Genomic DNA, 14,880 nt, shown 5'->3' on the forward strand with positions numbered 1-14,880 from the left:
TGCTGCATGGCCAGCAGTGGTTGAAAATGTAGAAAAAAAAGGAAATTCTTTTATTTTTAGTGTAATGTTTTATGGTTCTAAAGATAAAGGAATATGTAGATTGAGTGAATTGTCAAGCTATGTAGAACAAAAACATAAAATTTCACAGGAAAAAAAGATGAAAAATGGAATTTATGCATTAGCACTTAAAGAAATCGAAGCCGATTGGAAAATCAAGCAGAAAAAACAACATAATAGATGTTCACTAAATAATAGTACTGTTTCTCCCCTACGGGAAAACACTTTAGATTTGCCGCTTACACAACCGACGCCCAGGGAAACTCCAATTAGTAATTTATTTACAGCTAAAAATAAAACCGCTAAATATCAAGATGTAAAAACTCAAACGTTATATTCAGTTCAAAACATGGAAACAAATACTTCAAATAAGCTCTCAATCTGCATGTCTATAATAGAATCAAAATATATTACCGATGACTCTATCGATGTGTACTATAATATGCTCACATCTAAAGTAGTTAAACAGGAAATACTGTTGATGAATCCTGTAGTAACACAAGCTGTCAAATGTCTAAATGACACTGATATTTTTGTGGAGCCTCTTCAAATTAGAAATAGGTCATTCATTTTCTTCCCAATTAGTGACTCACCTGTAAATGATGAAGTAGGGGGTTCTCACTGGAGTCTGTTGATGTATGAAAGAGAACATAACGGCTTTTTTTACTTTGACTCAATTGGGGATTATAATTTTCCACATGCAGAACAGTTTGTAAAAAACATATCTAAGCACCTGGGATTGGAAGAAACCACACCAATACACAAAGTAGCAGTACCGCAACAAAACAATGGAGTGGACTGTGGTATATATATGTTGATATTTGGGGACATACTCATCCAACTTATAAATCAGGGTAGAATCCATGAAATAAAAAATAATGAAGGTGATTTCTGGCCAGACATTAAAGCAGGTGATATTATAACTAAGCGAGCACAACTAGCTTTCCTGCTGCATAATAATAACTTTATTGCACTCAGGTCTGATACAGTTGCTGAAATGATGTATCAAGTACCCACTCCTACCCCTAACCTGGCTCCTAGTGAGTACCCAGCTTCGGCGAGCTCCATTGTCGATGCTTCTGCAAACCACATAGCTGACTCCAACCTAAATGTAAATAACCAAAATTGTAAATGTAACATGGAACAAAATATTAAAGGTAGAAGGAATGAAGATGGTAAAGAAATAATGGATGTTGAGTTCTATTCAGACAGCCACGGAAGGGGCCTTCCTGAATTAATCGGTGCCCTTAGCAAGGGAAGGATAAGAGTAAGTGGTCTTGTTATGCCTGGGGCTACAACCCAGAAAGTGTATAGACAGGCTGAAAGAGCTCTTCACCGTCCCCTAGTGATAATTGCAGGGACTAATAATGTACTTAAAAAGTCAACAAAAGAAATTTACTTAAATTTAGAAAAAAATTTGCAGTGTCTAAGTAAAGAAAGAACTGTATACATAACAACAATCCCAAATCGTTATGATACAAATCCCACTGATCGAATACATCATGAAATAGATATAGCTAACAACTACATCAGAGAAGTTGCAGTAAGAATGAAAAAGATAAGCATCATTGACTTGGAGGACCTTAAAAGACATCACTTCACTCGTCATGGTCTACACCTAAATTACCAAGGCAAAAAGAAACTATCTTATATGATAATCAACTCTCTGAGCAAAACTTCTGTATATGAAAACGAAACATTTCTACCGGTAGACCACAACAATATCACACAAGAATTACAAAACGTTAAAGATAACACAGAAATACTGGTGAATGGTGACATAAAAATAATTGAATCCAATATGAGAAAGATAATTAATAAAAATAAAAATAATGAGCATCTAGCATTTGCCCACTGCATTTCAAGAGACTTCAGTCATAAACGACATATGAGTGCTGGGGTAGCAACCGTCTTCTGTAAACAGTTCGGTAAACCGACCACTCTCCTTACCAACTATTTAACCCACCAAAAAAGTATTGATGGAGTGAATGTGTACGGGTTGATTACTAAATCAGACTTTTATAAAAAGCCAATTGTTTCTGATTACGACACAGCCTTTAAGCATTTCACAGAGGACTTTAAAATAAAAAATTTAAAGTATTTAATTTGCTCCCCCATGGGTTGTGTCCGGGATAATATTTCAACAGAACACTTTGCAGCTAATATTGTTGATTTCCAGCAACACACAGGAGCCTCTGTGCAGATTATAATTTTTAATGAAAACTCAAAGTGACCATTAAGAAATGGACTCTCTTTCATTGATTTCAAACAAAGTCTGCATACTGCAATTTCTGCTCATCTGTTAAAACAAATGGAGACCAATCCCAACTTAGAGATGGCTGAAGCAGTTCAACCAACATCCCTGCATTCTGCAAATGGAGATCGAAATGGAGCAGATGCAAACACTGGACTGGTGACGCCTCAGGAATGTGATATATCCCTTGTGACGACTTCACTGAATGAATTTCCACCTTTACCAACTACGACTAGAACTGTTTCAGATAGTAACTATTCCTTTAACTCTTGTAAAATTTCAAATATCTCATGCTCCAAAGTTGATGAAAATGTAGGAATTTTAAAGCAAAACAGAAATGTGAGACCGGATGCCTTGCCTTTAAACTCCCCAATAACTCGGATCCAAAGCCCCACTTAAATAAATTAAATAAAAAATATAAAAATAAAAGCATAAAAATTTTTCACCAAAATATTAGGGATTTACAGATTCGTGTTGAATCTTTAGAAATAACACTATCCGAATTAGACCCTCAAATAATTGTGTTAACAGAACACAATATGTCAAAAATCAAACTTGAACGCTTTAACATAGAAAATTATATTTTAATATCAGAATATTCTCGTACTACAACTTCGGGAGGAGGTGTAGCAATTCTCTCAAAGGAGGGTTTAAGGGGGAGGCAGCTGGTTTTTCCAACTGTTGTTGAACTTTGTCAGGACAAATTATTTGAATGTTGTTTAGCTAAATTTAAGATAGAAAAGTATAGTTTTATATTAGCAGGAGTTTATAGAACACCTCAATTTAACAATAGCGAATTTTTAGATAGATTAGACTCTCTTATAGAATTTCTTGTAGCAAAAGACAAATATTTAATCATTACAGGAGATTTTAACATTAACATGTTAAATGAATCTAAAGAGACAAAGGAACTTAAGAACATTTTAAATCGCCATGGAATGAGTTTCTTAATTGATTTTCCTACTAGAGTGACACCAACATGTAAATCCTGTATAGATAATTTTTTGACAAATATTAATAGAAATGAAGTTAAAGTCTCAGGAATTATAACAGCCTTATCTGACCATGATGCACAAATGCTCGAACTTCTGCAAACCCAAATAAAAACTGGGAAAACATTAACTTTTGTTGGAAGACAATTTTCATTAAATAATATGGTACTTTTTAAATCTTTATTGGAAAAAGAAGATTGGCTCCCAGTCTTTTACTCAACAGTCAATGAAAAATATGATTGTTTTGACAGTATCTTCAGATACTATTTTAATCTTTGTTTTCCACTTACACAAATTAAAAAAGAAAATAAAAAGCAAACTTGGATTACACAAGATTTAAAGGATGAAAAAAATGAAATAATTTGTCTTAGTAAATTGTCAAGGCTTACAAAATCTGATAATTTAAAAAATGAAGTTAAGAATAAAGTTAAACAATACAATTCAAAACTAACTAAATGTAAGAAAAATTATTTTGATACCAAAATCAAAAACACAGAAAATATTAGTAAAACAACATGGCAAATTATAAATAAAGAAACAAAAAAGAATAAAAGTAAATGTGAAGGCAATCTTGTACTAAAAACTAAAGAATCGTCTATTAGTGATCCATCTCTTATTGCAATCTCCTTTAATGATTATTTTATAAATGTGACAGATGCACTGTTAAAGGATCTATCTTCAGTACAGCCAAAATATGACAAATGTGACAATCACAAACCTGGTAACACTTTATTAAAATTTCAATGCCCGCCCTTGACTGAAACAGAATTGATACAAATTTTTGACTCTCTCAAAAATAAATCGTCTAGTGGATATGATGGAGTTCCAGTGAAATTGATAAAATTTGTCAAACATTCCTTAAGTAAACCATTATTGCATTTAATAAATTCTTCTCTCATTACAGGCATATTTCCTGACAAATTAAAAGTTTCAAAGGTTATCCCAGTCTTCAAAAAAGGCTCAGCAACAGATATTCAAAATTATCGTCCAATTTCAATTTTACCATCAATCTCAAAAATTTTTGAAAGAACCATGTATCATAGGTTAGTCAAACATCTAGAGGTAAATGATCTTTATGACAAGGCACAACATGGATTTCGAAAAAATAAATCTACTATAACAGCATTGGTAGAGTTCACTGAATCTATAATAGAATCAGTTGACAAAAACGAAAATGTAACAGGAATATTCATGGATCTGTCAAAAGCTTTTGATAGCATATCTCATGACATTTTACTCGAGAAATTGAAAAATTTAGGAATCAATAACATCCATCTAAGATGGTTTGAAACATATCTTTCCAATAGAAAACAGTATGTTGAGATATCTCACATAGAAAATAACAAATTACAAAAATTTCAATCTAACATCCAAATAGTAAGAAATGGAGTACCTCAAGGATCTATTTTGGGTCCTTTATTATTTATTTGTTATATAAGGGAAATGCCAAAGTGCCTTAGTATTCTTGAAAATAACAAAAACCAGCTCTGTTTATTTGCAGATGACTCAAACTTAATCATTTCTGCCAAAACAGAAGCTGAATTAGAAATAACTGTGTATTTGGAACTTTCAAAATTACAAACATTTTTCATTGACAACAAATTAGTTCTAAATACGGAGAAAACTAACTTTATTTCTTTCAGTACCAAACAAAGTAGAAAACACTCAAGTCCCAATATCTTATTAAATGATTCCTGTTTGGGTCAAGTTCGCAATACAAAATTTCTAGGACTAATCATAGACAACAACCTTAGCTGGGATTTGCATATTGAACAGGTGATAAATCGTATCAATTCTGGAATATATGCTATTAAAAGACTGTCTTACTTATGCAGCTTATCAGCTTTAAAGATGGTCTTTCATGCCCACATTCAATCCCATATTGCATATGGAATAGGTGTGTATGGAGGAACCACAAATCAAAATTTTAATAAAATTCTTATCTTGCAAAAAAAAGCGCTGCGAATAATGTTAAAAATTGATAAGGAAGAATCAGTTAAAAATCATTTCACTGAACTAAATATTTTAACAGTGCATAGCCTTTACATTTTAGAATGTGTGATGTATGTTAAGACTCATCAGTCCAGTTTCAAGAGTCACTGTGAAAATCATACATATAACACTAGAAATAAGAAGGAATTAGTATTACCTAAGCATAATTTGGAGTATTATAAAAAAAAAACTTCTTATGCTGGAATAAAATTTTTAAAATCAATTCCAAAAATAATATCAAGTGTTCGAGACATAAAGAAGTTCAAATCAATGTTAAAAAAGTATTTAATTCAAAAGGCATTTTATTCATTTGAAGAATTTTATACAATATTATGATTTTACTCATAACTATTATAGTAACTTATTTTTAGTGACGCTATTTATTGTACTCATGTGCAAAATATAAATAAAGATATTAAATAAATAAAATAAACCATCACAGGTCACACATTTAGGCGCACACGGATTATTACTCCATAAAAACTAAACACTATAAGGCGCTCACGGAGATTTCGTCCAAGGACTACAAACACGACATCGGGTGCTCACAGAGGAATCGTCCAGTCTCGCACGGAAGTAGACCTCATACTGACAGATTTTGACAAAGATAAGCGGGAGGCTATTGTTTCGCTTCCCCGAAAGATGCTCGTGAAGTACACTGCGGGAAACGACTGCCAACATCAGAAAAGTAGTACTATTTTTAATAATAAAAAATACACGGAGGAAAACTCCGTTTAGCGCCCGATGGAGGGTTAAATGAACAAACAGTGAAATGTTTCTTGCAAACTTCAAAACACCAATCATGATCAGTACTTATAGACAATAGACAATAGACAATAGACAATTTATTGGCCATTAATAATTTTCAATAAAATTACAATAGGCTTCGTCAAATATTAAGGCTTAAATTACTAGCCTAATCTAAAGTTAAAAATCCTTATGAACGATCTCACAGCTAAAATATTCATTAATATTATAGAAAGGTCTATTTTTTAGCCAAGAATACAATTTATTATTAAAAACTTGACATGGTAAAGTTTGAACAGCATAAGGTAACAAATTGAACATTTTAATGCCTAAGGTTGTATGGTAATTCATGGTTTTACCTAATCTAGCTCTATCTACATTTAACTTATCTTTATTTCTTGTATTATAGTGATGAACATCATTTCTTTTCAAAACCATGTGTGACTTTTTTCTTACATCTACTAATACCTCATAAATATACAGATTTATAACAGTTAAAACACCAATATTTACAAACAAAGGTTTACAATGATCTAACACAGGTGCATCCGCTAAAATTCTCACAGCCTTCTTTTGGATTACTAGCACCTGATCAATGCCTGTACCATTACCCCAAATTATTTAAACCATATCTAATAATACTTTCAAAAATGCAAAGTAGGCCATTTTTTATATACCTTTGTGATACTATTTTTTTTAAATTACACAATAAGTAAATAACCCTAGACAATCTCTTGCATACATAATCAATGTGTTGTTTCCAAGATAGCCTGTTGTCCACTATTATCCCCAATAACTTAACAAAAACTTCAGATTCAAATATAGGCCTATTAATATTTCTTAAGAGTTATTAACATTTGTTTTGTTTTTTCTGCGTTTAAATAGAGACCATTTACATTAAACCAGTTAACAGTTTCATTCATTGTAGTCTCTACCAAGTTGTTTAAGTAAAGCAAATTTGTGTGACTATTTAACAAAGTGGTATCATCAGCATATATAATAGTAAAACTAGAGACATTAAAACTTAAATCATTAATAAATATAATAAACAAAAACAGGACCCAACACAGATCCCTGTGGCACACCTATATTTATATCAGCCACTTGGGAATAAGCTCCATTAACCATAACAACCTGTTTGCGATTTGCAAGATAGGACCTTAACAATGTTCAAATTCTTTGCACGAAACCCATAGAATTCCAATTTGTTCACCAATATATCAGGTCTAACACAATCAAATGCTTTGCTCAGATCACAAAGTGTGATCTGAGCCCAACAATTATTTTCCAAAGCTAAGAGAACATTATTTACAAAGAGTATTTACAGCTTTAACCGTTGAACAATCAGTGCGGTAACCAAATTGACTAGAACTAAATAATTTGAGATTTTCAAAATGAATACATATTTGATGTTTAAGTAATTTCTCAATTACCTTAGACAAGATTGGTACACATGAGATAGGCCTATAATTATTCGGACAATCAAGTGAGCCATTTTTATACACAGGTACAACTTTTTGAAAATTTTAAACATGTTGGAAAAATCCCTTCCAATACACAACAATTAATAGAATATGTCAAAGGCTCAATTATATAATCAATAACAGCCTTAATTAAAATACTACTCAATCCATACACATCTTTAGAATGGGAATTTTTTAGAGATAAAACAATTTTACGAACATCATCTACAGTGACAGGACAAAAAAACACACTCCTCAAATGGAGGCAATAACTTATTAAGACATTGATTTGCACTATTCACAGAACTTTTCACTTTGGCACTGATCTCTTCAATAGCTGTCACACAGTGTGAGTTGAATTCATCAGGCAGAATATTACTGGACCGACTGCGTAGGGTTTCCTTCCCCGATGCTTTGTTAATGATTGTCCATGCTGCTCTACATTTATTGACTGAATTTTCTATGTAATCTTCATTACTCTGTCTCTTTGCTTCTTTAATAGCCAGTCTATAGCGCCTTCTAAGAGTTCTCAGCAAGTTGAGTAAATTATCATTATTCGTTCTATTATAAATGTCATGACAACACAAAATTTGCTTTTTCATGTTCTCTAGCTCTGGGGTAATACCAATTTAAATTTTGCTTTTTAGTTCTATTAATTAGGTTTATTAATCTTTATCTCTTGCATTGGATGGCATTGATTAAAAATTTCTAAAAATGTATTATAAAACAAATCAAAAGTTTCTTCTGCTGTTAAGTTACAATTCTGAGGAGCAATAAAATTCCAGTCTACCTTACTTAAACAGTATTTAAACCCCTCCAGGTTCACAGTTGTATACCTTCTTGCAAATTGAATCGAAGGCCTACTTGAATTTATTTTACCGGGGCCATCAGTCTTCTTATTGATAGGCCTATTCTCCGCCAACCAAACCATAACTTGAATAGCCTTATGATCTGACAACAAAGGTTCAAAAATATGCAGCTCGTAATTTTTAGGGCAGAGGTCAGTAATAACATTGTCCAAACAGGCTTCTCCACGAGTAGGCAAATTATTTACACAAAACAAATTATATTGCCGGAGACAGTTCAAAAAGTCATTTACACTAGGTTTTTGAGGTGTTTCGGATATCAAAGTCGGCATTAATATCTCCACAAATTATTACTTTACATTTAGGCCTAAGTCTGATTAAAAATCTCAGAAGTTGATCTAACTTGTCCAGAAAGACATTTTACTTTACCTTCAGGGGAACGGTACAGAGAAATAATAATGACATTTAATTCAATCAGCCTGATAGCACACACCTCAAAATGTAACTATTCACAAAACTGTAATTCTTACCCCCAGCATGGTAGCTGTGACAGTTTAATTATACTAAATAATCGTTAAGTAATATGTTGCTCTCTTTTTTCATAATAAACATTGTAATTTAAATTTAATTTAATGTCTTACGTAAAACTGCAAACAAAAAACGTTTTAGCCAGGAATATGGAATCAGGTAATATTAAAACTATAACAAGTATAATAACAGGATATACAAAAAATATTGCAAAGATGGAAATATAACATGTAACTTACAATAAAAACAATTAATTTAAAGCACATCTAAGAAAATACCACAAAGTTATTAGTTTAATTGCATCTGAACCGAAGTAGAATCCTCTTGCTTAAAAGCTTTGACATTATTGTTATAAGTATTTTCTTCAGCTTGATTTTCAACAACATTACCATAATGCTCATTCACATGTGACTTCAAATGATTAACAAATTCTTCTCTAGTAGGACTAATGGTATGACAAAGCGCACATCTATATTCTGTATCTTTAGTGTGGGTCAATAAATGTTTTATGAAATTATAATTGTTAAACTTGTTGAAATTACAAAGGGGACATTTCTTTGGTAAAGCTTTACTGTGAATTGTAAAATGTCTTTTCAGTCTTTCTCTAACATTGGTGGAATAGTCACATCGGTCACACTCGTAAGGTTTCTCTTGTGAGTGTTTAACCTTGTGGCGGGTCAGGTTGTTTTGAGTCGTCCCGGCGTAGTCACACTGCTCACATTTATAGCTACGAATTACGTCATCAGTTTTCACAAGCTCCTTGCTTTTCAACTGTTCCGTGTTTGAATACAAGCATTGTTCTGAGTGCTTCGATGTGTGTTCTATGATTTTTGACTTCGACATTGTAGAGAAATCGCATTCAGAACATTTAAATTTCCTATCGCCTGTGTGAATCTTCATGTGTTTTCTCAAGTTGGAGTTAAAAGCACAAGTGAATCCACAAATGTGGCACTCAAACGGTTTCATATTCGTGTGGAGAGCCTCGTGCTTTCGTAGGTCATGGATGCTGTTTCCGGTATAAGAGCACGAATCACAAGTGAACAGTTTAGTCTCAGAGTGCACCATCAAGTGTCTCTTGAGTGTCGACTGTTCAGCTGAAGAGTAACTGCACATCTGACATCGGTACGGCTTCTCACCAGCGGTGTGCTGGTTCATGTGGTGCACTCTTAACTTGTATTTTTCATTACACGCGTACGAACACTCACTGCACTTGTACGGTTTCACCTTCGAATGCGTGTACATGTGTTTCTTCAACACTGTCCTGCTGGTGGTCCCGTAATTACACAGAGTGCACCGATAGGGCTTCTCTGATGTGTGGGAGGTGACGTGGCTGCTCAACTTGTACCTATTGATGTTCTTGTACGGACAGAAAGGACATTTTATCGACAGTTCAAAGTCCTTTCTCGAGGAGTGGTCGGTGTTGATGTGATGAACGACATCGTCCTTCCTGATGTACTCCAGACCACACAGCTTGCAGTAAAGTAGAATGTCAGACTTCCGACCGATCAACATCTCCAAGTTGGTCTCTTGGCTGTCAAACGTTCCATAAGATGTTGTCAAAAAATGTTGGCTGATGGAACTATCTATATCACAATTCATGTCTGAAACAAGGGCAGATAATCGGTTGGATGTGATAAAAATTAATAAACAAAAAATTAGTTTTTCAGGTGATGCATTTGGTAATATTTGAAAAGATATGAACAAATGAATAATCCTACATATCCAATAAAAATACCAGCAAAAAATTATAATTATTGGACCTCAAACTTATGTCAAGTGTGAGACTAAGCCCTGCAACCCAGTCTTGCCTATTTACAATCACTAGTGGGTGGGGGTTGGTATTATATTGAACCTGATCCTGATCAAAAATGTTTAGCTTCGTGACGGTGGGCGGCAATTTAAGTTGGCTTAGCCAGGGCAGTTGTTGTCAGGTGGATTCCCGAAGTTCTTTACCAGTTAGTTGGGTCTAGTATATAGAGTAAAATAGCAATTTGAGGTGCTTTTTCAGAAGATGAAAACCTCCAAAAATTCTTTCTTTCCCAAATTCCTTCCTTACTTGATTACTTTCACCTTAAAAGTTCCTGTATAATTTAAACACCGTAACTGTCATTAAGGTTTCTTACCTTGATATCATCGCAGAAAGCACATCCTGATGAAATAAACACAGAGATTCGCTCTCGGAAAAGTCCTAAGTGAATGTAGTCTATTGAATAGTTGTGTTTAATTAAAAAGGAAGTGTTTGCTCATTGCTTTCTTAACACATGACTGGTCTTAGAGTGTACTGGCTAGCTACAGAACTCAGTCATTCCAGTTACAGAATTGGGGTCATTCACGGGTGAGTTATTTTCAAATTGAGAACTAATATGATATATAAAAGAAATTTATTTGTGTCTAATGAAAAAACTCAAAAGCTTAATTTTTATGTTTTTATTTCTTTCAAATTTATATTATTAAATTATTATATTAAAGTTATGGTTATATATTATATTATATAAACTATTATTATATTAAATTTATACAACACACACACATGCACAAAGGGCACATGCTTAGAATTGGTGCCCTTAGCTAATGTTATATAACATTTATTATTATTATTAATATATTCAAATGTAATTAATGATTTTGGTTAAACGGCTTAATTGATGTGGAAATGCTAATTACTATCCTTGGAAACATAAATGTCTAAGAAACTTGAATAATTATTGTCATAAATGTATATATTTATTAAAAAAGTTGTAATCAAATCAAAAAGATGAAAACATTCACAAAATTTCCAAAATACATAATTGTTACATATTTGGTTTAAACAATATATAACATTTTTTATTACTACAATTATTGTGAGTATTATGTCACAAACTTGCTTTTAGTAATACAATAATTTTCATGTTAATGAGTAAACATTGTTTGAGAGGGGATAAGCAGAGAAGAGACAGAGGTCATTGGCGAAGAGATGATTGCTCACTATATGATCAGTTGCTTTAATATTTTAATTGCCATTTCATGAGCCATGTCTTTATTCGTTCCTTATTTCCTTTTTTAGCAGATCATAGAACATAAACATATTAATGAGGCAGCTTGTCACTGTACCATGAATATGAAAGCCAAAAACAATGCTCAGTAGAAGAGATAATGAATTTGAAGTTGAAATTGGGAAGGAAGTTGTAATGTGAAGAAATTTATAGTCACTAGGCGCTAAATTAGGGATGTTTGGGGAATTATCAAATTGTTTCTAGCAAAATGCTGTGATGAGATCTTGAGTTCGTTTTGCTGCATGTGGGTGGACCCTATTGTACAGCAAAACGTATTTCTCAATATTATGTCATAAAAAAATTCTTAAAATTTGAATAAACTCTGTTTAGATGTTTTAACGCCTTTAGCACCAAACCCACATTCAAGCACGCCTCACAATCAGGAGGATTCTTACGCATTAACAGATGTAAAATGTGCTGTAATTTTATTGTGGTTTGTTAACACATGAAGGTAGACAGTTAAGAAGTGTGGAACACAGACCGCAGTGCTGCAGTGGCGGAATTCTAAAACTGTACTTACTTAAAACCTTGTAATTTAGTACAAGTTTAATCAGTTTCATACAAATTGAGTAAGAATAAATGTTTTTACAATTTTTTTCTTATTATTTTCATCACAAGTTGTTATTTGACAGAACATAAAACTTTTCATCAATAATTTACAAACCAACATCACAGCCTAAAAAAAAGAAATAGTTCACATTTTACATTGACTAAAGGACATGGTCATTACATTTTCAATATAGCTGTTATTCACAGCCGTGCTTGTTCTCACAATTAACTATCTACAATTAATTTATCGCCAATGGACAAAATTAACTATAACGCAATAAAATTCTTGAGACCGTTTATTTTAAACTCAACTTCTTGTACTCATATCACCAAAAATGAACTTTTTTAAAGAAACTAAAACTCTTATATAGAAATAATATACTCCTGGTAAATTAAAGTATTTGAAAAATAAGAATCATTCCTCACCTTGTGATAATTCAAATCTTTCTTCATTTAGCATACCATTGGACGCTTTATTTTCAGATTCATTCACCTCCTGTAAAACAAAAGTTTTATACTTACCAACAAAACTATAAAAGTTGAAACTTAAATGTTTTCAATATAAATCTATGACTTCCATATAAGCATTTGCATTGGGTACCGTTGTAATTTGAAGATTTAGTTTTAGATGCCCTGCCATATCAGAATTTCATGTTTTCAGACTACCAGGCAGTTTGAGATTAGTATATGAAAACTGCCATGACTGTCTTGAGAACTATGTTAGAAATTTTATTAAAATTATAAAATCTGATAAAAGTGATTGTTATTTTTGATGTAGAATTCTGATCACCAGTCACCATGGACATCAATCAAACAGTTTAAATTATTAAGAAAATAAAATCTCAAGACAATGTGGCATTGGCTAAAATGTGTCAACAGCTTACTTCTTCTTTGATTATGATTTCTTTAAGGAAATTACAGGTGGTAATTGGGTGAATATGGCAAACTATTCGTGGAAAACAGAGAAGATGTGATGTGCATAAGTAGATATCATTTATGATAGATATGATGGGCAGTTTGGCTCAATGATAAGGAAAAATTAGATGAAGATTATAAATATTATATATATATATATATATATATATATATATATATATATATATATATATATATATATATATCTGCATATGTGGAGGAAAAATCATATTTCCTTCACAATCCTTCCATCGTCAAAAACAAACTTCAAACAAAGTATGTGTATATGTTATAAATACATAACGTCTAAACATTACGTTTACCAAAACGTTGAAAACAATAGGAATTTATTGTGTTTTGTACGACAACAAGGAAACTATAAGTACAGGGCATTGTGTACAGGGAACCAATACACAACAGCTATCTAAATGCTTTAACACACAGTCAAGCAGAGGCGGGTTGGTTTAGCATGAAGTTTGAGGAGGGTTAACAAGTGGAGAATCTGGGTATTATGCGAATACCGCCTATGGAATGCAGGAATTGGGAACCCTCTCACAGAAAATGTAAAAAAAAATGCTCATCTTAGAATGCATTTTTACACATTTTAGAATATAAGATTTACTTTCAAATTAAACCAAAACCAAACAAAATATATATCAGGAAAATATTCACCCCTTTGACTCCCCTCCCCCCCTATATCCGTCACTGCCTACAGTTTGGGATTATTGAATACTTATTTTAATTATGTTATCTACTTCCTAGATTAGGAAAATGGAGTGTATTGCTGTAATATGTTGCTATTTCACAATATAAATTAACCAAACTATATATTTATTATTCCTTAACGTGAGATGTTGACGTACGTTTCTGTGTTAGTACCTCACGTGTATGTCAGACTGATGCATAATAGAAATTAACTTGTAAATGTTGTTTGTTAATTTATTTTTAAGTGTTCATGTGTATAGAAGTTTCATATTTTTTATACCAATTCATGTTAGATTTCAAACAACTAATGATGGGGCTAGTTTGAGCCTGAAACATTTTTCATGAAAAATGTTTTGGTACTCCTACAGTCTAATATTTAAGTATAACAATGTAAAATTCACTAAATCACACCAGAAGTCTGGTCTGATTGAACAACAACATCTAACATAATTCACCCAAGTTGAAGTGAGGCAATACTAGTATGCAGCTAGCTAAAAATGTAAAACAGTTTTACATCTGTGGGAATAATTTTTTGATACAATCATGGTGATATACCCAATCTCTTAATCCTTCAAAAAAATCCAACAAAATAGCCTCTCATACTTTAAATTTTTATATTCAAATATTTTATATAATTTTATTATCCAACAGTATGTCATACATTATATATACGCCTTCAGCGGCCATGGTCGGTGTGTCAATGGTAACATGACTTCTGCTTTTAAAAGTGGTTATTGTTATCATTACCTATACACTTGACTGAGAATTTTCAGAATTCAATCATAACTGAGGTTTTTACAAAATGAAACAGATTTTATGTTATTATGTATATATAAC

The 14,880-nt window shown here is 32.3% G+C and overlaps 1 protein-coding gene across 3 annotated transcripts in view; it reads right to left on the reverse strand.

The window, feature by feature from the left end:
- Window positions 1–14,880, reverse strand: part of LOC124366461 (zinc finger protein 708-like) — a 45,213-nt gene that overhangs the window by 26,099 nt on the left and 4,234 nt on the right. For 2 of the 3 annotated variants that reach the window (XM_046823035.1, XM_046823034.1), the window contains exons 3-4: window positions 12,850–12,919; window positions 9,005–10,440 (exon numbers count right to left, since the gene is read on the reverse strand). In XM_046823035.1, coding sequence (XP_046678991.1) covers window positions 9,128–10,440; window positions 12,850–12,919 — 1,383 coding nt within the window. In that variant the 3' untranslated portion in view covers window positions 9,005–9,127. Of the gene's footprint in view, window positions 1–9,004; window positions 10,441–12,849; window positions 12,920–14,880 lie in introns of those variants that run through there. The other variant, XR_006922813.1, reaches the window with a different exon arrangement.

Source organism: Homalodisca vitripennis, chromosome 7 (assembly GCF_021130785.1).
Source record: "Homalodisca vitripennis isolate AUS2020 chromosome 7, UT_GWSS_2.1, whole genome shotgun sequence".
Lineage (NCBI taxonomy): Eukaryota > Metazoa > Arthropoda > Insecta > Hemiptera > Cicadellidae > Homalodisca > Homalodisca vitripennis.